This window comes from Dinoponera quadriceps, unplaced genomic scaffold (assembly GCF_001313825.1).
Source record: "Dinoponera quadriceps isolate SergipeBrazil2010 unplaced genomic scaffold, ASM131382v1 scaffold1128, whole genome shotgun sequence".
NCBI classification, from domain to species: domain Eukaryota; kingdom Metazoa; phylum Arthropoda; class Insecta; order Hymenoptera; family Formicidae; genus Dinoponera; species Dinoponera quadriceps.
In genome coordinates, this window is record NW_014555359.1 from 88,459 (window position 1) to 111,389 (window position 22,931).

At 44.6% G+C, this 22,931-nt stretch overlaps 1 protein-coding gene across 1 annotated transcript; it reads left to right on the plus strand.

Moving 5' to 3' along the window:
* Positions 1-631: 631 nt before the first annotated feature.
* LOC106743958 (A disintegrin and metalloproteinase with thrombospondin motifs 7-like) lies at positions 632-22,523 on the plus strand. The gene is made up of 18 exons (XM_014618317.1): positions 632-732; positions 1,368-1,746; positions 8,196-8,358; positions 8,702-9,003; positions 9,830-9,954; positions 10,023-10,169; positions 10,491-10,637; positions 11,168-11,315; positions 11,805-11,900; positions 13,683-13,892; positions 14,495-14,731; positions 15,827-15,950; positions 16,065-16,191; positions 16,461-16,581; positions 17,719-17,862; positions 17,945-18,063; positions 19,674-19,843; positions 21,937-22,523. The coding sequence occupies exons 1-18, from the start codon at positions 632-634 to the stop codon at positions 22,521-22,523; spliced, it is 3,447 nt and encodes a 1,148-aa protein (XP_014473803.1).
* Positions 22,524-22,931: the final 408 nt, after the last annotated feature.

A 22,931-nucleotide genomic window follows, 5' to 3' on the forward strand; every position in this document is an offset into this window, starting at 1 on the left:
AAAAATATCCGATTCTGTCGGAGATCTATTGTTTTTAACAATGTATAACGAGAGATCAATTTTTTGAAGGGGAATGATACTTGGAAATAAAAATATACCTAAATATTATATTCGCACATTTTAGTATATTGCATCGCACGGTTGTTTTTATACATTCAATATGCACAAATTTGCAAAGTATGATCATGATGTAATATATCTTTATATCCATTAACTGATCAAACGGACCATCTATTTTCAGCGATTTAAATTAAAATCGCATTGAATATTCAGATTATCTCATTGAAATAATTGTTATGTATGCGAATATTTCTCCCCTCCCCTCCCCCTCTCTTATATCGTCCCTCTATGGAGATTAATTCCAAATAAATAATAAATTTTACATGCAATATTCTATAAAGTATTAATTCAGTAGCCATTGTATTTTAATTGTATCGGCGGTGCCATTAACCAGACCGGTGCATAAACATATCTTGCAAATTTGCATTTCCAGTCACCGTATACATAATAATAACTGAGTATACACGCGTTTACGCTCGTCTCTTAATGCGGTTTTGTTCCTTTGCTGTTCGCGCCGACATCCGGCAACTTCAGGCACGTATCCAAGCTGATTTAGCGCGAGCCTACAGTTATGACGGTATTCCTGACACTTCTCACGTTTTTCGCCGGGGCTGTCGATGGCGACTTGCTCGAAAAATATGCAAGCGCACCTGGCAACGTGTACCACGGTAGGTGAGTGCATTCGCATTTCGCGATCGCTGAAAATTTCGTTCGGTCCCGCAAGAGGTTGAGAGCTCGCGTGTCATCCTGATAGATGTGTATGCAGTTTTCCTAGACACCTATCCAGTCATTGTCTAATATTAATATATTCCCTTCAGTTGTAACAATACTGCGTAGGAAATGGACGAGATTGACAGAGTTTTATTCACCAATTTTTCTTCTAAAGAAAAACTACCCGTTTCATGAGCAGTAAGCTTGCTTAATAATCAATTTAATCGTTTTTCCTCTATTTATCGCTTTATTTTCGTATAGTAAATAGGTTCAGATTTCGTGCATCTTTTGCGCGCGGTAACTGCAGGAAAAGCAGTTATCTTGATTGGAACTACTTGATCCCAAACAGTTTTATCAGTTATTAAACAAAAGTCAATAAACTGTCCGATAACTGTTCAAAAAACGCATGAAATTTCTACCGAAGATATGCGGCGAGAGATTGATAATAACTTAGATACAGAGAATGACGATATGTCCAAGTAGAAACGAACCTTTGCAAAATTGTGAGTCGTCGGCGATCTCGTGAACCGTCGGGCGTGACACTCCTGTGCGGCGCCGTCATTGCTGGCGTAATTGTGCCTCGCGCACCACTCCAGGTACACCCGAGATATTCACGGGCCGGAGCTCCTGATACCACGACGAGTGCTCGGGGACGGCAGCTTCAGCACGTATTCCCTGCCGAATTTCTATAACCGCCGGGAGATCGGGGAGCGCGGCAAGAGGTCCACCGGGACGGCCGATAAATTGCACCTGGTGCTGCCCTTCAACGGGATCGATCACCACGTGGAGCTCAGTCCGTACCATGAATTCATCTCGCCCGACATGGTAGTGGAGACGCGGGGGGGCGCCGGGTTCGGCACTAATCTGAACGAGGGCTTGAGATTCAGAAGGGCGTCCGACCGGCAGTGCCACTATCGCGGCACCGTTCGGGGCCACGACAATTCCAGGGCGGCTCTCTCTCTGTGCGATGGTGTGGTTAGTATGTAGCGCATGTAACGTCGGGCTCCGTGTAACTCTCCCCCGAGGAGGCCGCTGTTAACGAACCGAGAGAAGAATCTCGGGCACGTTTGCGCTTTGTCGCTTTGTTGCCACGGCGGAGGTATGGACGGCCGCGGCGCCCTTTGCGTACTGGCACGGTTGCGCGTTAATTAGCTTCTATACGGTGTACCCGTAGTACCCATAGCGCTTAATGCCTGTGACGTAATGCCCGTGCGATCGCGTGTGTGATACGCACACACGGAGGATCGTACAATCGGCGTCACACGTGCAGTATCATTCGATAGACAAAAATTACGCGATTTGCCTTGTACATAACTCATAAGATTGAAAATCGTATGAGCAACTCTAATTATAACGATAGGGTTATAATGGCTCTAATTATAATGGTTCTCATCTTATGTGTGTATACGTGCAAGACTGAGAATCGTGTGATTTTCGATCTAAAAAATAATATAGCATATTTGACGCCGACTATGCATTAATATCCCAGACAGTACAGATCTCTGGAAAATCTCTTAAAGACGTTTGAAAGATATCTAAAAAAATAGGATGTCTTTTTGACGTCCTATTTTTTAAGATATCTTTTAGAAATTTGTACTATCTGAGATCGCACACAGAGAATTTCTCTCGAAAATATAAATATTGATGAACCGGAAAAATATAATAAAGTAATCTTGCTCGGCTAGGATATACACGGTGACCCATTTTAATCGACAAACGGAGATATCTCCGAAACTACGCAACCTACGAAAAAAATGTTCGGATAAAAGTTGTCGAGGACAGTGGGGGTCATCTACCTGTATTAATGACTTTGACCTTGAGGTCAGTTTTCAAGGTCATTTCAAGGTCAAGGTCACTTTTTTTAATGGAACCCCCTATTTTTAATGCCGGATTCAGAAAGAGCGGGAAATTTTATATCCAGATATGTATCCAAGTATAAGGTTAACGTGACTTCCATAGGTCAAATGAAGGTCAAGAAACCACCCCTACCAAACCCCAAGCAGGCTAAACCACCTAACTCTGGGAACAGCGAGTGTAATCGTTTCTTTTTCTTTAAAATAAATTGAATTCTAATCCACAAGTAGACTGACTCACAAGCTCGTGTATTATCTTCGTTGTATTCATGATGTCGACGTTGTCGAACCAGATTTCTATCACGAGCTTATTGAGGTAGGTTTCGAACTGCTCAGTTGTTAGGATGATTTTCATCTAGAAAACATTTAGTAAAAGCCTTCATGTAGCAAGGTAGTTGTTATGGCAAACTACTATCATATAATTAATTTTATTTGCAAGGTAGCCTGCCAAACTGAAAAAGTGGCTTTAAAGAGAGTTTAATTCGTTAAAAAAATTTCTAATTAAACTGTACGGGGCAACATTTAAAACTATTAATTCATCAAATCTGAAGTGACGAAATATCTTTCTTACGTTTGCTGCACCTGTTTGGGGTTTGGTAGGGGTGGTTTCTTGACCTTCATTTGACCTATGGAGGTCACGTTAACCTTATACTTTGATACATATCTAAATGTAAAATTTCCCGCTCTTTCTGAATCCGGCATTAAAAATAGGGGGTTCCATTTTAAAAAGTGACCTTGACCTTGAAATGACCTTGAAAACTGACCTCAAGGTCAAAGTCATTAGTATAAGTAGATCACCCTCAATGTCCTCGACAACTTTTATCCGAATATTTTTTTCGTAGGTTGCCTAGTTTCGGAGATATCTCCGTTTGTCGATTAAAATGGGTCACCGTGTATATATTTGTAACGTTGAAGTAATTTTAAGACAGTGTGAGAAATTTAGAAAGGACAGAATTACAACGATTACAACTGCACATCACAGCCCGGGCCATCGTCAATGTCAGAAATATTGTAAATAACCTGTCTGCTGTTCTGATGGACACGCATATGTTATAGTATTATACGTTGAACAATAGTTGCTACCCGAGACAAACTTTTTTTTCATACTGGCATTAGAAATAACGAGCAATCCAAGCTGCAGCATCGAAAATGCATGTATCAGTATGGAATTTTTTACCTTTCCGATATTTTCTTGTACATCTCGTACAATTAGGTTAAAAAATATATCTGATCAAACTGTTCGTTTGTTACTATCATATATAAATTTTGGCTTCAGTACGAATATATCCTAGCCGCGCAATATAAATTTAACAAATTACGCTATTAATATGCTACATTGTTTAACCCAGGAATAGTCACCTTATTTTTTTTTATGTAAACGATCGCGACGCGAGCTTTATTTTCTGACCGCTGGGGTATGAAATGACCCCAGGTCAGACTATTCCCAGGTTAACAAAAATTGTCTGTGTGCATTTTGATACATTGGCCGACTGCAAGAAAAAACGATGAATTTTTTATCGCGCGTCCGATACTCGGTACTCCATTTATCCTCTTCGGTCGATCGATTTCAAAACGCGCCGCGTTCGCGAATATATCGATGCGACGCGAGCGCGTGTAAGGGTCTTAGCGGAATGGCTGACTTGTACTTTGAAGACAATATTTTACGCCCACAATCTTTGTCTAAATCATCACTTTTTTACTTATTTCTATTATACACCGGTTTGTCATTAATCACAAACAGAATGGCCTTTCAGTTTAATATAATACTTAAAGCCGAAGACTTAAGGCAATAAAATATTGCCTCAAACCGATTAGTCAGCCATTCTGCTAAGACTCGAAAGCTTACGGCAGCACACGGCGCTTGCTTTCCTACTGGATTTTAATGAAATCTGCAAATATGTAACTTCTAATAAGAAACGCTGCTTTCCGATCGGCTGGATTCTCATTTAGCGAGCAATCCGCCGGTCAAAAACCGCACCCGTCCGCCGCGGGCTTAACTTTGCGCGAGCCTCCAGGCGGATTTTGTCGGTCCTCACGCGCACGCTCGGCACGGATTGATATTAATTCGGGTGAGTATTTGTTGCCGGAGAGGTGGAACAGAATTTCGAAGTGGTTCGGAGCGTAGTTGTTGCACGTAATGCGTATTCCGCGGATTCCTCGGGGAGGTTAGCGTTAACGAAGCGAGAGAGGAGAATTGCGAGAGCGCGCGCGCAGTCGGCCAGATATGCCGCGGAGACCGAAACATTTCCGGATGCCCCCGTTGAAATTCGATGGGAACGCATCGCGCGCGACTCGCTCCTCGTGTCCGGAGAGAGGTGACGCTCGCCCGCGTTTTATTACGCCCGCGCGAAACTCACGCTCGTAATATCGAGCTGAACGTGCGCGGCGCGCTCGACGGAGCTCGTGATGTAATTGCAATTTATAACAAAACCTCTCGATAGACGATACCCCGGGCTATTTCGGTGGTCGCTCGCATCTTCCTGTGAACGCGCGGAACACGCCAGACTGCGTTCACAGACGCCGGTCAGGTTTCGAAACGCTACGCGAATGAAAAGAATTCTCTTATTAACTGCCACAGCTAAAAAAAACCTAGTTATCACAGTTAGAAACTAGCTCCGAGAATTAATAAAGATGAAAATTACAAATTAGCTGTCCACATAATGCAACTGAAATTTCGTTTACTTAGCTAATTTTTCGTCCCTATAGGGGAACCTGCGTGACGGGACGACGGAGTATAATAGGGTGGTCGATAACTTTTTACAGGGGTGCCGCCGTGTAATTAAATGTCTCGCAATAATCACTGTTGGATGTTTCTCGCCGCATTACATATATCACGTGTTTTAAATCACTTTTAAAAGGGTTTTGAACGGTAAATGTTTGGGAAATAAACAAGTTTCGCGAGGTATCCCATTATGCATGAGAAACATAATGAGGCCAACGCACGCTTTCAATAAAATGATAATTCCGTCCTTTTGAACGAATTTTTCGCTGTAAAACTTGTGTTACAGATAGATAGTCCAAAGATCACTTCGGTGTAAAATCAAATTAATTTACTTACTTTAATGTGTTTAAAACTTGCTTAACTATAGCGTACTCATCATACCCGGCTTCACCTACCTAGTTTTCAGCTCCCACAGCCGAAAACTAGGTCTGGTGACTAAATCTCAGTTGTATTATATGTACAACCAATTCCTTTTTCCCGGTGTACGACGATCAACGCGTAACGCGTGCCGCCGGTCGTGAAACTTTGCGGCGCAATACTTACGAATTACGCCCGAGATCCGCCATGAAATCGCACGAGCATTCCGCATCCGAGATCGCGAGACTGGCCTGATCAGAAGCAGTCGCGGCCGGGAGTGGGTGCTGTGCCGCCTTCTTTTCAATCCGAAATTTACGACCGACCGATACAGTGCGCAATCGATGAGACATTGCGGAGGAGCGCACATGCAAATGTGCATCGTATCAATATGCATGCTTCCAAGTGCGTAATAAGAGACTCGGTCGGTCGGTCGAGCAAGCCCGCAAATGCGGCGCGCGTAACACGCCGACACTCGATCGACGCACGGTGGCTACGATGCAGTGTTTATTGTAGCGCACTGCACGCTGGATCAGATTGTATCGCGGATTTGACTTCGTCGCGGTTTTTTCCGCATCGGTGAACACGCCGTTAAAATAGGAACAACGGTCGTGGGTATCACGGACAAACGCACGCGCGCGTTCTCGGTCTTCGCCGGCGCGCCGAAGCGCGTTTCTTTCTCCTCGCGAATTCCGGCTCGATTAGAAGGGGAGAAAAAATCACGAGGAAATGACGCGGTTAGTTAATTCGAATCGATTAATACGTGGCATGGGTATGGAAACGTGAATTTAACGATCGCGTCGAACGCGCGAAGCGATACGCCGCCACCGACGACGACATATCCCCGGTAGTCTCGAAAGTAGTTTTCCGCCGCGACTTATTACTTTCAGAGTACAAGGCGAACGATTACGCGTGCAGATAAACTGCAAGCTGTGCGAAACGAGCGCCTAATTGATTCTATTAGGCGCAAAGTCGCGCCGCGTGTCGACGAACCGCGCGATTGCCATCTACGATCCTTTTCTCTCTCTCTCTCTCTCTCTTTCTCTCTTTATGCCGGCCGCGCGAATTCACGCGATCGTTCGACGCGGAGACGTCCTGCGTTTCCATCCGAGTCGAAATTTTAATTCTGCATTAAGTCTAGGGTGTTCTAGAGTCGAGTCTTCGAGTGGAGGAAACGGCAATAACTTCCCATTTGTAACATTAAAGGAGCAAAATAGGAGTCCTTTGAAAATTTAATGTGGAATTAATTTTTACTTGCAAAATGGTAACACGCATAGTTAAAAAAATATAATAACAAGTTATTTAGGATCACGCTTTGTAGGATGCACTTGTGTAGGTTACACGTCATCTAACCCTAATATAACTATTATTTATTAATTTCAAGAAAAATGCGCATAATTGCAATGCTTACTTATGTTCGCGCAAATTTTCAGCAGAAAAGTCTCTTAATTTGTGACGCTAAATTATGCGCCAACCGCACATTATGGATTTAACCGACCCTGTGTTATATTCGGACGGCTCCCAAACACGCATCAATCAGCCTATCAGATTCGCACCACGTCTAAAGGACAGAGCGACTCTCTAACGATTTTTCGGGAATGGGGAGAACTCGTAAATCGCGAAATTCTCTTCTATAGTTTTCAAAATACAACTCACCTCTATTTGACCCAGAACGCGGTCGAAGGTTTAAATCTAATTAATTGTTCAGGTTATCTAGTCAATTTTAAGTCTTCAAGTGGAGAAGACGATGATAACTTCTCATTTGTGGCATGAAATGAGTACGATAGGAAGACCTTTGAAGATTTCATGTAGAACTAACTAGAGACTTAATATAGCGATGAAACTGACTAAAGGTGACTAAAATTTCGACTCGGTGACCTGGCTGAGGATAAAATTCGTAACCATAAGCGCCTTGAAATAATGAAACGCCGCACCGAAATGTCACGCGGAGTATAATGCCGTTTAGCCTTTCGACGATGTTTCGAACGTCCGCGATGCGTCCGACGGCGTGCCGGCGTCCGCATCAATTTTCGCATGACATTCTCTCGATGTGTATTACAACCGCACCGTAATGAAGTGTATCATAACGAAATATCTCTGAACATGAACGCGAAGTTCCACGTTCCCCGTCGTAACTTACGATCCGCGTCGAAAGGTTGAAATAATCCGACACGATCCGACCTGGTGGAGTCTCCTATTAGATCTTCCTATTAACGTTCACCCATGAATCTTGACACGCGGTGGACGACGCGAAATAAATAGACTCTGCGATATATTTGTCAGGTGGGGAATTTCACACGCTAATCGTAACGAGAATCCCGAACGTCGAACGCTCGCGAACGATCGAAATCCCGCGACGGCGACTTTCAATCGGCGACGGTTAACATATATTGCAAATGGTGCCGATACTTTATTCCCTATCATTTATTATTATCGCCAACGCGACACACCTCTCTCCTGTGTGTGTATATTTGCGCGCGCGCGCGCGCACGCAGGCTGGTTACGTGCAAACTAATCACGGACGGTACTTCATCGAGCCAGTCTATCAGGCCGAACCCGAAGCGGACGGTCGGCACGTTCATGTGGCTTACAAACGAGATGCGCCGCACGAGAAAAAAAGCTCGGCAGCCGTGACGAAAAGGCACTGCGGTACCAGCGGTTAGTACAATCACGAGACATCACTCTCATTCTTAGTAATTAATAATTGACAGGAAGAAATCAACAATCGGGCAATTATTGCACACTGACCGCGTTGAATTTCTACATTCGCGATTAATTCTCGAGTACCGGGGCGTCGTTGATATTTTACCATATATTATTTTAACATTCCGCTTTAACTCGAGACGGCACAGTTACCCCTTTCCCCCGAGCCTCTCCCCCCTAGCCCGTGTCGTGGACATTTATTATGCGGAATAATGTGGGAGAATTTCGCATAGTTACGAGCACAAGTGACAAATAGTGGCGCGTAGTTTGCGGAAGCTCATTCCCGCTGCTTTAACAGACAACTGGGAGTCGGCGTGGGCGGAGCAGCTGGCTAAAAGGCAAATGCGGCTAATGGAAAATAATTCTGTCGGCGCGAAGCGCGACGCGGTGTCCACCGGCACGCACAGCATACACCGTTACATAGAGATCGGATTAATCGCCGATCGGCGGTTCCTCGACTTTCACAACAACACTGATTATGAGCAGTATCTTCTGACGATCATGAACATGGTGTCCGATTATTATCACGACAGTTCCGTGGGAAATCAAATAGACGTCGTGTTGGTGCGTGTGATATACTTGGAGAAGGAGAAAGAGGAGGTAATGAGCGATTAAAAGATTATTGTAAAATTATAAGACGTAAAATGTAAGATACGTCTTGCATAAATGAAAGATTATTGCCGTAATTGGTGTTGCGTCGATATCTTATTGAAGAAAAATATTGGAAGTTCTGTAGGTAAATAACTAGCGAGAGAGAGAAAGAGAGAGAGAGAGAGAGAGAAATTAGTCGTAAGAATTGGCCACTGGATATGTTGGATGCAATAATTTTAATTTTTAAACCTTAGTAGAAGAATAAAATTGTCCGACGGTGTAATGCACACGCTGAATTCTTTTTTCAGACTCTCTCTCTCTCTCTCTTTCTCTCTCAACATACGTGTAGTTTGTATAGTAAACGTCTTTTTAATTCGAGCTGACCTTTTTAACTCGAAATTAATATTCATACTAATTAATATCCCTCTGATATTCCTCGGACTTTGTGGAAATTTTTATTATAAGTTTTGCAAAAAAATATATATATAATAAAAAAAATATATAAAAATATATATATATACTGCCTCAGCCAGTTAATCGAATGTGAAACTTCCCTCTTACCAGTCAGGACGCCATATTAATTAGACTACTGAGGCTTCGACAGCCTCGATCCAATGGCAAAGTTCTTAACGACCAAACTTTTTCTCTCTCTTTCTTATTCGATATTTTACTTATTAGATGCAAATGTCTAAGAGTCAGCCGATGGGCGGCGTGCGTCTAATTTAGCACTTTTCTCCAGTTCTAATCCTTAATTTCTTTCGAATTTGTGTTTATCTCACGATAGAGTAAATATAGTTGGGTTAATTCCCGATTTACCGAATATCGACGCGCGCAGATAGATCTGCTGATTAGTCCAGCCGCGGAGACTACGCTGGCGAGTTTTTCGAAATGGGCCGAGAAGATGAATCCGAAGGATGACGCGCATCCCAATCATTACGACATCGCGGCGCTGGTTACGAGGTAATTCTCCCCGCGTCGGAGCACCGTAATCGTCGTGCACAACGCACAAGCGGCGCGTACACTTTCAGGTACGACATTTGCTCGGAGGGGACCAATTGCGACCTGATGGGTCTGGCTCACGTCGCCGCGGCTTGCGACTCGACGAAGGCTGCCTGCATCAACGAGGATAGCGGTCTCCTGCTCGGCATCGTGGTCGCACACGAAGTCGGTCACGTGTACTGTCCATACGTCTCGATCATGATTACAAAGTAGAAAGCTGATGTTCGGCAAACAAATACGTTAAGACGTGGTCAGATTCGGGGGGTCCCGTAAAATTAGAGGAATATTTCCGCTGAGAAAAGCTGGGAAAGAAAAAGGATTAATTCTGTAAGAAGCTCTTTTCCACTCGGGAATGATTCTCTCCTCTTTCAAGTGGTGGTTTCCCACAGATATCTCACAATTGTCGCGATATTCCGCGATTGCGACACACACACACACACGTAAAAACCAACAGCAAGACGACGAGGTATATTCCGACTGTAAAAATGTTATTTTAGTATGGGTTGTTCTCACGACGAGCCCGAGACCAGTGGATGCCCGTCGCAGGACACGGACGATAGCTACTTTATTATGTCTCCCATCGTCTTCATATACACCATCAGATGGTCGAGCTGCAGCCGAAGATTTATAACAGCTTTTCTTGAGTAAGTCGAGTCGGTAGCGTAAGTAATGGCTGTTTTTGATTGCGCAAACAAGCACGGTCCTTATGCATGCGTGCGACACGCCGCTCGACGCGCTCTCAGAGTTCCGGGAAAATATTATTCTATCGTAAATATATCGTGGATTTATGCCGGACCGGTCAGCATTACGACTCCCCGCGGGGATATTTCTATACGTTTATCGTAGATTTCATCGGCTAATTACCCCAGTGACATTATCATCGGATTGCAGCGGCGTTAATCTTCAGTCGCTCCGCGTGATCCGCGAAATAAATTTATAACAATGCAGCGTATGCGCGTACTATCTTGGGAAAGCAGCGGGATTTCACTTCGGTACTGTTTATTATCGCTGTTAATCGAAGCGCCCACCGAGAATACTCGCAGCGCCGCTTGATTGATTTACGACGCTCTGAGAAAAACGGCCATCGGGATGATCGTTAATTTTGCAAATATCACTCGTTTCGCACACGCGCGCGCGCACCCACACATTACGAAACCTTTTCCATGTCCGCAAGGAGCGGACTAGGCGAGTGTTTGAACGACAATCCGAGGAGTCCTCCGGAAAAACTCAAGTATCCGAACATGTTGCCCGGCGCGATGTACGGCGCCGACTTTCAATGCGAGATGCAGTTTCCCGGCTCGAAGGTGTGCACGCAGCCTCAGGTAAATTCTTCCACAATTCCTATCTCACCTTAATCGCGTCTTAGTCCGAACGGCGGCGAACCGCGAATTATATCGCTTAACGAGATCCGATCCCTCTCTCACACGCACACATACACACATTGTGAAGTCAATTTTACGGTCACGCCAGCCACTCGCAGTTCCGCGCTTCATCTGCCGCTTACTCGACGGTGGAAATTGAGCGACTTTTATTAATCTCGCTCAATTACCCGGTGCAAAGTATATCCGATATTATCGCTCGCGTCTCGGCCGTGCGATTCATTCGTTCTACGAATGGAATCATCGTCCTCGCGAAGTTACGGCCGGCGCGTTTATCCCCGTCGGCGTTAGTTGGATTTCGCAGTCGCGCTGTTTACCGAGTGACAGTTCGATATTGCCGGGGATTGTGCGCGCGAGGGTTGCGGCGTTCCTATTCCTCAAAGACTAATCTGATTAAGCCCGCGTCTCCTCGCGACCACGTGTATATTTCAGGCGAACACCTGCGAGACCCTGTGGTGCTTGACCAACGCGAGCTGCTACTCCCTGGGGACGCCCAAGGCCGACGGTACCAAGTGCGGCGAGAACAAGGTGCGCGCGCCCTGCTGCAGCTCACACGCTTCCCCCGATCCCCCCCTCCCTCGCATACGTTTCGCATACGCGGATTATTTAACCGGGGGAAGTCCGGCTATTGTTGTTTATGAATCCGCGGATGAGGTCGCCGCGGGGTAACATCAATTATCGGCGGACGTCGAATCGCGCGGGAGAGCGAGCGAGCGAACGGCGATTGCCGTCGAGAACGATTTGCGAGACGCGTTACTCGCGTCCCGGAACGCCGTCGGAAACGTGGAATAAAAGGACGTTTCTGTCTCCGGCGGGGAGATTTATTAAAGGACGCGCCTTCTCCGCGTCGCGTCGCTCCTCGCGGATGTAGATTTCGTCGCCTTCGGCGGCGGCGCGTAGATTTAATCGCGCCGGTGGAAATAAATTGAAGTGTCAGGAAACTTCGCGGCTCCCCGCCCTGGAAATTGGTATTCGCGGGGAGCACGTGCAGGGAGGGGACAGGGCAGCCCGCGAGACGTATCGCTATCCTTCTAATTCGCGGGATAAAAGCGATATAATAAAAGAGCGGTGTCTCTTCTATCTCTCTCTCTCTCTCTTTCTCTTTTTTAAATGTTACGCTATTGGAATTCGGAATAATATTCCTCCTCCTGTATGCAATGCCCGCACTATCGATGAATTCAGTCCGAGTTTTATTCCTTACTACTACAACGGGGAGATGAATAGTTCCTCTTTATTGCGTTATTGTTTTTATTTACTTTGGACTGTGGTAACGACTCACTGAAATAGTATGACGCGATCCTGATTCATCTTACAGACATTTCTATTGTATCCATTGTTATTGTGGTTATTAGTTCTTGATTGTAGAAATGATATCATCATTTTGTCCGTTGCTATTACTGATCCACAATTTTGCTCATTTTAATATTATTACGCGGTAAAAAGATTTGTGTTGAAAACAATCCGCTGTAATTTTGCGTTTAATGTGTTGAAAAGTACACAAATATAATGTTAAATTACCACTATGTACATCCACCAATACACAGGGCACTCCCGGACAAGCAATAGGGGTAAATTTCATGAGGGATATATGCACCAATATACACATCATATATATATAGATCAATATATTGACAGCGTATTGAATATCGTGAATTATTGCGCTGATGAGACAGAATCTGAATTTGCAATACTCGATCGTAGCCGTGCCTTTGTTATGTAACATTGATGTTGATTTGACATTGACTTTTTACTTATATTCTTATATATTATATACTGTGTCTTCGTTGGAGAGAGTCAAATATGACCGAAACGTTTGAATCTATCTAAACACTTCGACTATTTAAACAGTTTTATTTATTACGGCACTATATCAGCCGCGTGCTTGTCTCTTCGTGGCTCTATAATTTACCCCTACAATTGAACAATCTAACAGGACCAGATTTTATTTGATTTATCAAATCATCATCTTATCAACCTTCATCTCATCAATATACACCGATACAATTACCATTAAATTCATGTACTTTCCAACACATTCTCCGCGTTGAAGTAACACAACATTTCAATGGAACGTTCTTAAGATAAATTCTTTTATTACGTACCTTACTGTGCATCGTATGAATTATATATCACTTGCACGATACTAATTCCGAATTCTCTGTCACGTGCTATTCGCATTATGTACTTTTTATATTATTTTCCGCAAAAGTATCTCCCTATTGTATATTTCCGCGCTTGAGCTGACCCAAATCGCAATGATGAAAAGAAACGTGATCAATCTACCTGTCTCTCTGTGTCGCGCGAGTCCAGTGGTGCATTCACAAGAAATGCGTGGACATGGGCACTCGGCCGGCGGCGGTGCACGGCGGATGGGGCGAGTGGGGTCCCGTGGGGGCCTGCAGCAGGACCTGCGGCGGTGGCATCAAGTACGCCGAGCGGGAATGCGACCGGCCGGTACCTGCGAACAGCGGTAGATACTGCACCGGCGAGAGAAAGAGGCTTTTCACCTGCAACACCACGGTAAATTGCCCAGCGTTACCTCTTCCATCGCTCCCACCGACGACGACTCTCCTCGTCAGCTCGAGCGCGCGAGCTTCAATAATCGAGTCCGCGCTCCACCAGCGCGATACGCTCGTCGTCGGCGTCATCGTCGTCGTCGTCGTCGTCGTCCGACTGTGTGATTACTCCCGGTGGCCGTTTCGACGCTTCCGCGCGGTTGCTCGAATTAAAGCGATGAGCATGAGCTACGCACGCCGGCGGACGCTCGCGTCTCTGTTTTATTCTTATCACCCCGTTGCTCCCCGCGTTGTTCTCATTATCGCCGCTGTCGGCCGGCTGGCTCGCGGGTAAAATTTTTCCGCGTTTTCCCGACAGTGAAATAGAGCCGGATGAAATGCAGGACGAGTGCCGACGCGCGGTATTCGTAAGGGAAACGCACCGTCACCGTCGCGAATTCGACACAGACTTCCTCCCTACCCTCCGGACTCGTTTTCGATTCTTTTTCCCTGGCCGCGCGAATGGGGCGCGACGATTCTCGGCGACGACTCCCGACGCAGAATTTTCTCGCGCGCCGAATTTTACCGCGCTCGTCTGTAACGTCTCTCGCGCTGAATTGCACACAGCCCTGCGAGCCGACGAAACCGCCGTACCGCGCGGTGCAGTGCTCCGAGCACGACAACGAGGAGGTCCTGACAGACGGGCTTCATCAATGGAAGCCGTACATGGATCCGAAATTAGATCCTTGCGCGCTCTACTGCATCAACGAGAAGCGCACCTTCGTAAAGATTTCGCCGACAGCGAACGATTCGACACCGTGCAAGGCGGGAACCAATCACATGTGCATTTCCGGATCATGCAGGGTGCGAAGTCATGATACGCTTGAGTCGCCGCGCCGGGGAAAATGACTCTTCGCTGTTCGCCAGGAGACAGTATCTTCACGCTATCTTCTTAAAATTCCTTACTTAAAAAACCCTCAGCAAATTTCCTTACGTTTTTCATTACAATCATTTACATTTTGATAGAGGGAAAGGTGATATCATGGCCCTCATTTGCATTTTGTACAATCAATTCGTCAACAATCAATATTCTAAATTGAGAATTGAACGATTACATTTGTGAAAATGTTGTTCGATCGACTCTGGACCCAAAATCATGAAATATTTACTACTTAGGACGTTATTTGTAAAAAATGTAGTGACACAGCGTAATGGGTTGAAGAGAAACAGAAGTAGTAATATGGCCTCTTTATTGTTCTTTTCGCGATGTAGGCCTGAAAGACCTATGATGTTATTGCAACATCAAGATATTAAGATAGCAGATATTAGATATTCTTAGGGTTAACGCATAATTCGTAAATGTAAATTGAAAGACAGATTCTCCAACTTTATTGACGTCTTCCCATACGCGCTACAAATTTCTCCGATATTTTCGGTTCCGCACATTTCGCAAAGACATCTCCGTTTGAGATTCTTAATTAATTGAGATTACGCTCTCCTACTATATACCCGCAAATAAAGCATAAGCACGCGCGCGTGCACGTAATCGAATTAGCAACAAACTCGGAATAATTAACGGGGGAGGGGGGGGGGGAGACCCCGCTACATACTTGCGCGTCCATGACAACCTTTACGCTAGTCTGGCATAATTGGATTTAGCGGAAAGGCTCCTGCTATTTACGTGCGTTATCTAATTGCAATTACTTTGTTGTGCTTAGAGTAATCCACCGTTAATTAACAAACGCAAATTTCCCGGAACTGTGTGAAACATACATCGCGCGGCGGACTAAAATAACTCAAACACTTGGCGTGAGAGCGTCCGCGGGCGAAATTTGCGTCAAGTATTTTTGCTCTTGATAATACCATCGCGGGAAAGATTGTCTCGCGGACACGGCGCTTGCAACTTGCACTTATTAGTGAGCCGACGCATGACGCGCGCAAATCTCTCGCACTTCGCAGAAAGTCGGATGCGATTGGCTGATAGACTCGGACGCGATCGAAGACAAGTGCGGCGTCTGCAAGGGCGACGGGACGAAATGCAGCCGGGTGGAGGGCGAGTTCACCGAAACGGCGTCGTTGAGCGGTAAAATTCCAGTTGATTGCGCCCGCGGCGCTTGCTAGACGGGTAGAAGAAGGGAAGGGAAGTTCTTCCTCTCTTCTTCTCCTCGCGATACACCGTTCGTCTCTCTTTTTGCAGAGTATGTGAAGATTCTGACAATTCCGAGGGGAGCGCGCAGTGTGCGCGTTTCCGAGAGAAAACCCAGCGAGAACATGCTGGCGGTGAAACTCGAGAAAGATAAAACATACTGCATCAATGGGGACAAGTGAGCTTCCGCAAATTATCGCGCCACTTGCTGCTTTTTCTTTCCATTCTCCTCCTCCTCCTCTTCGCTCTTCTCCCCCTCCCCCCCTCTCTCTCTCTCTCTCTCTCTCTCTCTCTCTCTTCCGCCCTTTTTCTCGGTTTTAATTTATAATGTCGATAGTACGCGGGGCGGAACGTCCGCGGGAAAGTCGATACGCGCAGATACATTTCGTAACGATGATAAACGTAGCGCGTTTTTACGGCAATTTTACGACGTCGTCGCTCGCGTAGCCGCGAGTTGCAGAGCGGAGATTACGAGTGCGCCGGTACGCTGATTATCTACACGCATCCGGAGCCGGATAAGGAAGTAGTGGAAATGAAGGGCCCGATAACCGAAGATGTCGAGATACAGGTATTATCGCCGTGTCTATTTTTCCAACGGATATCCCGATGTAATAACGTACACGGTATAATTATCGGTTTTGCGCGCGAGAGAGAACGGCCCGCTATATAAAAACCCGATACCGCTAATGCGCCTTTTTACCGGGCGCGCGTACCGAGAGCCTCCGCGTGTTGGATTTTATTTATCACGAAATATATCTCCCACCTCTCACGCGCGTAATCATTATGAATATATCTCGTTGCACTTTTTCCGCCCGTTTAATTAATATGTGGGTTAATGACGAAATAATGCCTTTAGCGTCGGAAAGAATCCGCATATCCGCACTTAATCGTCGTTTAATCGGGGCTTTGTAATTCTCGTAACATTCGTCACAACAAATTTATGAAATATTTGCCCCGCTTTGGCTGTCCGCACAGGGAAAAAAGAAGCAGCTTCCGCGACTGCTGAAAATTAGCTTCTACGGGTAAAAATTAGCCATCCATGTGATACAATTGAAATTTAATTAATTTAGCTATTTCTTTTGTTCTCCCTGTATCTAGTTTTTACCTCCCACAGTTCAAAATTAGAACTGGTAATTAAATTTCTTTTCCCATGCGGTCGTGCTCACGATCGCGCGCGAGCAGAAATGCGCGGGATATATTACGTTGCCCCGCAGGAGTAACCCTATAGAAGATAGAAATTTCATGCTTTTTTTCGAGCAGTTATCGGGCCAGTTATATTAACTTCAGCCTAATAACTGAATAAAGAGAAATAAAATTAATTAGGATTCCAATTGCGATATAACGCTTCTCCTGAAGCCACTGCGCATAAAAGATACGCCAGATCTGAGTTCATTTACCGAACAGAACAATAAATGGACAAAAAATTATTAATATAATTAATATAACAAATACATCGATCGATTAATAAGCAAGCCTACCGCTCATGAAATGAGCAGTTTTTGTCCTAGAAGTACCCCTGAATGAAACTCTATCAAGTTTCTGTCTATTTCCTATGCAGTATTGTTGCAACTAGTGAGGATGCATTGATACTAGACAGTAATTAGATGGGTGTCTATGAAAATTGCATACATTTCTACCGGGTCGTATAAAGCTTTAATTATCGATAAGAGGATTCGTCTTTCTCTAATCGTTATGCGCTATTTAGTACGCCTTCTTCAACCCCGAAGACAATCCCGGAATAGATTACAATTACTACGTGAGTTCGAGCAATGCGTCGTACACACCCAAGTACATGTGGGACTTCATCGAGTGGTCAGAGTGCAGCGCTAAGTGCGACGGCGGCACGATGGTAATTTATGTGACGACATTACGCGCGTAACGCGACCGCGAACGCGACCGCTTTTACGCGATGGACGTGTCGATTTGCGCAGATATCCGAGGCGTCCTGCATCGAGGAGCAGGGCGGCCGAGTGACGCCTAACTTCTGCGACGGAATACCGCGCCCGGAAGCGAAGAGCCGCATCTGCAATCAAGCCCCTTGTCCCGCAAAGTGAGTCGCAAGTTCCGAGCTGAGCGAGTTTCACGGGACATCGGTCCAAGTGTAGACAATGCGTCGTCGCATTATTTCACGCGGCAAAAATAATTCCGTCGAGGCACACAGTTCACTGCTCGCGCGATTATTATACAACGTGGCGTAAAACTCGAAACTTTTCCCCTTTTTTAATTGCCATCATTCTCCTGAAAACGACCATCAAACAGATACAGTGGAGGTGTGCGATCGTCCGAGTTCGAATCTAAAGGGTTCAAATTCGAATAGTTTGATAATTCCGAGTCGTCGGCGGTTCGATTTCGAATCTGGTCATGTCTTTCGACTTTACTTCATTCAATAATAATAATAATAATGAATCTTTATTTATGAGAATAGAAAGAACCTTCAGTTTACAAAATTTGCAACATCATCTGTGACAAATCGGTTAATCACAGATTGAAACAGACATGATTGTATAGATTTGTAATAAATAAAATAATTTAATTAATTTAGAAAGAAGCACAAAATATATTACAAGATCGCACGCATTATGGAACGTTTACATTCTAGCGGAGTGCCATAAGAGAACATGAAATCATCAGAAAATGTATTCGCTATTATACATAACCTGTTTGTAATAGAATTAAGACCATATCGCGTTCGATATTGTGTAATATAAAAAAAGAGGACAACATCTCAATATTCCGAGTGATACAACAAGTCGTATGTGTTGTAACACAACTGAATAGCCAATGAAAATATTATATAAATAGTAATTAAAAATATTATATATGAAAAAAAGATTAAATGTTAACCTTGTGTTATTCAAGGATAACAAATTCAAATGCGCAGAAATATGCTGATAATCGTAGCGAACGACACAACTCACTCGGACGATAGCTGGCTAAATTTATATTTAACCCCGTCTATCATGCTACATTGATATTGAAATACTTGGACCATACAATATAGCAATATTTAATCGTAGGCGAGGCACAATATAATAGTCTCAGAGTATTCATACTAAAATACTTATCCCAAGAAAAGATGAAGCTTAGTGTTTTACGCGTAAATCGCCTGATTTCTCGTATATGATTATTAAATTATATGATTATTAAATTATTAGTAAGTAAATCCCAGAAAATCTCATTCGAATTCGACACCGACGCGACATTCAATTGCATTCGAATTAAAGAGATTCGATTCGACTTCGAATATATTGTCAAAGATTCGATACGGCCACGCGGATGCTTGATTCGCACACCTCCAAGATACAGCGATATAATACGACTATGTAACGGTAATTCTAGGGGGATCTTCGATTCCTCGTTGTTAGGAAGCAGAATTCTCCGCTGTTTCGCTCAATGGCTCGAATCGCGCGGCGATAAAAATCCATCGACGCTACTCGCGCTCGAATCTCACTCGGACGATCTTAGTTTCTTTTTTAACGATGACGCAGTGCCACGCACGTATGCCCGCACACGTTCGCCAATAAATAAGATGTTAACTCGGCGTCGCGCATAAACGCGCGTCGATCCAGCGTTTTGCGCGCACATTAGTGTCCGCACGGCTAATCTGACGTAAGGCAAAGGAATAAATCCATGTCCGTCCGGCGGTCGGTCGGTGTGCAGATGGCGAGTGAGTCAATGGAGCAAATGCAACGCCTGCGACGGAAAGAAGGGCATGAGGCACCGCAAGATCCAATGCGTGAAACCGAGCGCTCGGCTGGGGCAGGACGATGTGCAGGCGAATTTTGACGCATGCAAGGGTCGCGTGCCGCGGCAAAAGGAGGAGTGCATAGGTACGATCGTGACCCCGTTGGGTTTGCAACTTCTCCGGAAGAAATCTTTGCTGCTCTCTAAATACCTCGGAGTGGAATGCCATTGAAAAATGAGTCGGAAGCGACAGTATTTACAAGAATAGGTGGTGGTGAAAATACCGCCGCTCGAAGTCGCAAGAGTGAATACTTCACACGTGCGACTTCAGAGTGGATTCTGACTCCGTATGAGCGAATTTTACAATCGATTAGAGCGAATATGTTCCTGCGACGGTGGAGTATGTCAGATTTACTTTCCAATTTCGAGCGGAAATATTCGCCCGACAATTCCGAGGTTAAAGAGTTGAGTCATGCAAGCTCCACGCTCGTTATATTCTCCTGATACGATTCTGTGAAAATTACGCAGCAGCCGGAATCTATCGAAGTTCAGTTTGGTATTAGGAGAACAGGATCAGCGAGGAGGTTGAGGCGTTAAGTCATGCAAGCTCCACACTCGTTATATGCTCCTGATACGATTCTGTGAAAATTACGCAGCAGCCGGAATCTATCGGAATCTAGTTTGGTATTAGGAGAACAAGATCAGCGAGGAGCTTAAACGCCATCATTTTCACCAACTCCGGATAACCTAAGCGACCGGTTAATTCAACGAAATTGACTAATCGCATTAATCAGTTTAATTAATTGACCAATACGATTGGCCAAATACCATTGAATAATCAATCGGTTAAGTTAACCGGAATCAATGAAAATAATCCTAAGAGGATACCGTTGAAAACTTCGCTGATAAAATATTAATTTTTTTCTGCACAGTTTACATCTTATTGACTGCACAGAATTATAAATAGTTATACACAATAAAAGTACGTGCTAAAATAAACTGGAGCATTACTCAACATGTGACGAGAATTATTAAAGATTTCCCAACTGATATCTCCAAATTGTCAATTAGCTCAAGTATTTATCTGATACGGAAATTCTGCAGCTTGTACATATCGAATATGTCAATGTTTTAATCGGGAAAATTTCAAAGAATATTTTTATATCTTTCCGATTTAGATTTCAATTTAGATCTTTAGAAATAAACCATTTTTCTTTATACAATGTCTTGTCTACCCTTTTCCGTGCGCTCATTAATTCAGAGAAAATAATGAATCACAAACTACTGCGAATTTTGCAAAGTGGTATATGATTTTTCCACTCAGTTTCACCCGTTCTACTTGCACACTACGAGAAGCGGGAACGGTTTAGGAGACCCTTTATATTGGTTATAGATTTTCTACTAAATATTGTAAAACATAACAGCATAAATTCATTACGTTCACATTTATATCGCATTTATATTTATATAAGATCTATTTGTATGAAAAATACAAAAAGTGCAGCATAATGTCGTTCTATTTACGTAACAGAATATTGAGAATCACTTCTACGTTATCGACACTTATCAATTCGTTGACTTTGACATCCCCTTAAAGGAATGCTATAACCGTTGACAAACTGTTGATTGACAACCGTTGATAAACATCGATAACATAGAAGCGATCCTCGGAATGTTATGTTACATAAACATTCACATGATCACGCTACTCCGTTTGTGTTCTTTATACATATAGATCTTACGTAAATGTTAGTACGATATATATGTGAGTAAGATGAATGTGCGCTACTCTGTTTTACCACATCTCTTTTACGAAGAATCTAATCAAGATGTATAAAATATTTTCCACAAACTTTTCGTATCTTTTCAGACTTTTATACGCAATGGTGAAAAGGTACGAGAAATATCCTTCGAAATTTTCCATTAGAGCAAACACACACTTGATATGTACAAGTTGCAAAATTTTGCTTTTACTTAAATATTTACTCGACCGATCGAGATTTTAGTTTTAAAATTTCCAATCGTTTCCGTCACACGTGAGAAAATGCTCCAATTCCGTTTCGCACGTACTTTCGCGATGCCGAGGCAGTTGTAATTCCGTGTAACCAATGAGACGTAAACTTTGCGGAAGAAACCAATGTTCTGTCGATACAATTTTCAAATATAGCGTCCTCTTAAGCACTGAGAAGCTGTAACAACAAAATGAAACGTTCGCGATGTATGATATTACTACGCTCAGGTACAAGACCCTGTAAAACGATGTGCCCCAAGAAGACCCGACAATCCGACGGCGAGGCCATGGCCGGGAAGGAGAGCGCGGGTCTGTCAGCGGACGATCGGCGCAGGATGATCGACAGATTCGTCGATCTCGGTCTGGCTCGTTACTTGGACAGGACTCGCGACAAGGCGACTACGCGCGACGAGGGCGACAAGCTCGAAGGGACGAACGCCGCCCGGGACTTCCGGCAGCTCCTTTACAACTGGGCGATGACAAACGAGGACAAGCGTAAGCGCACCTGCGAAGCGAACGACGAGAGATTCACCACGCCAAAGCCGGGATCCATCATCAAGGATCCGATACCTGTCGAGAATATTGTACTGCTGGAGGCACCGTACATGGACGAGTCCCTTCAGTCTAATCTGTCGGACAAGGCGTTCCAGGAAACCGGCGATACCGTTGGCGTCGGCATCGACACGAGCCAACAGAAGGTCTACAAGGGCGCTCAAGCGATCGACCTCATCGGAAAGTTGGCCCATCGTAACCTGTCGACGACCTCGCGTCCGACCGCAGGGAGCGACGACTCACTCGCGGAAAAGGAACGTTAAATAATAAAGGAAGGAGGAACTTACGCGCGCGTAAAGAATTTACGAGTTGTCCCCGTGCGTGTTTGTGCGCGCGATTGACGTTAAAAAATTAAATGAAAAAGCCGACACACTCGGATACGGATATTGAATAGATAATGCCAGGAGTTGGGACATCTTTCCGCGCTCTGACTGAGCGGGACCGTTTGCTGATTTACGTCACGGTTGCGATTAAGTAACCCCGTCGTCGGGATAAAGGCCGTCGGGCCGAACGAGAAAGACGAAAAAAATCAAACAGGCGGGGAAAGAAAAAAAGTTTAATATGACAGGTCGCACGAGGAATGGAAGATACTATCGAGCGCACACGCGGCACGACAGAAAGTCGCGCGAGACCGCTCGTGAGACTTTCAGACGGACGTCACAGCTTACGGC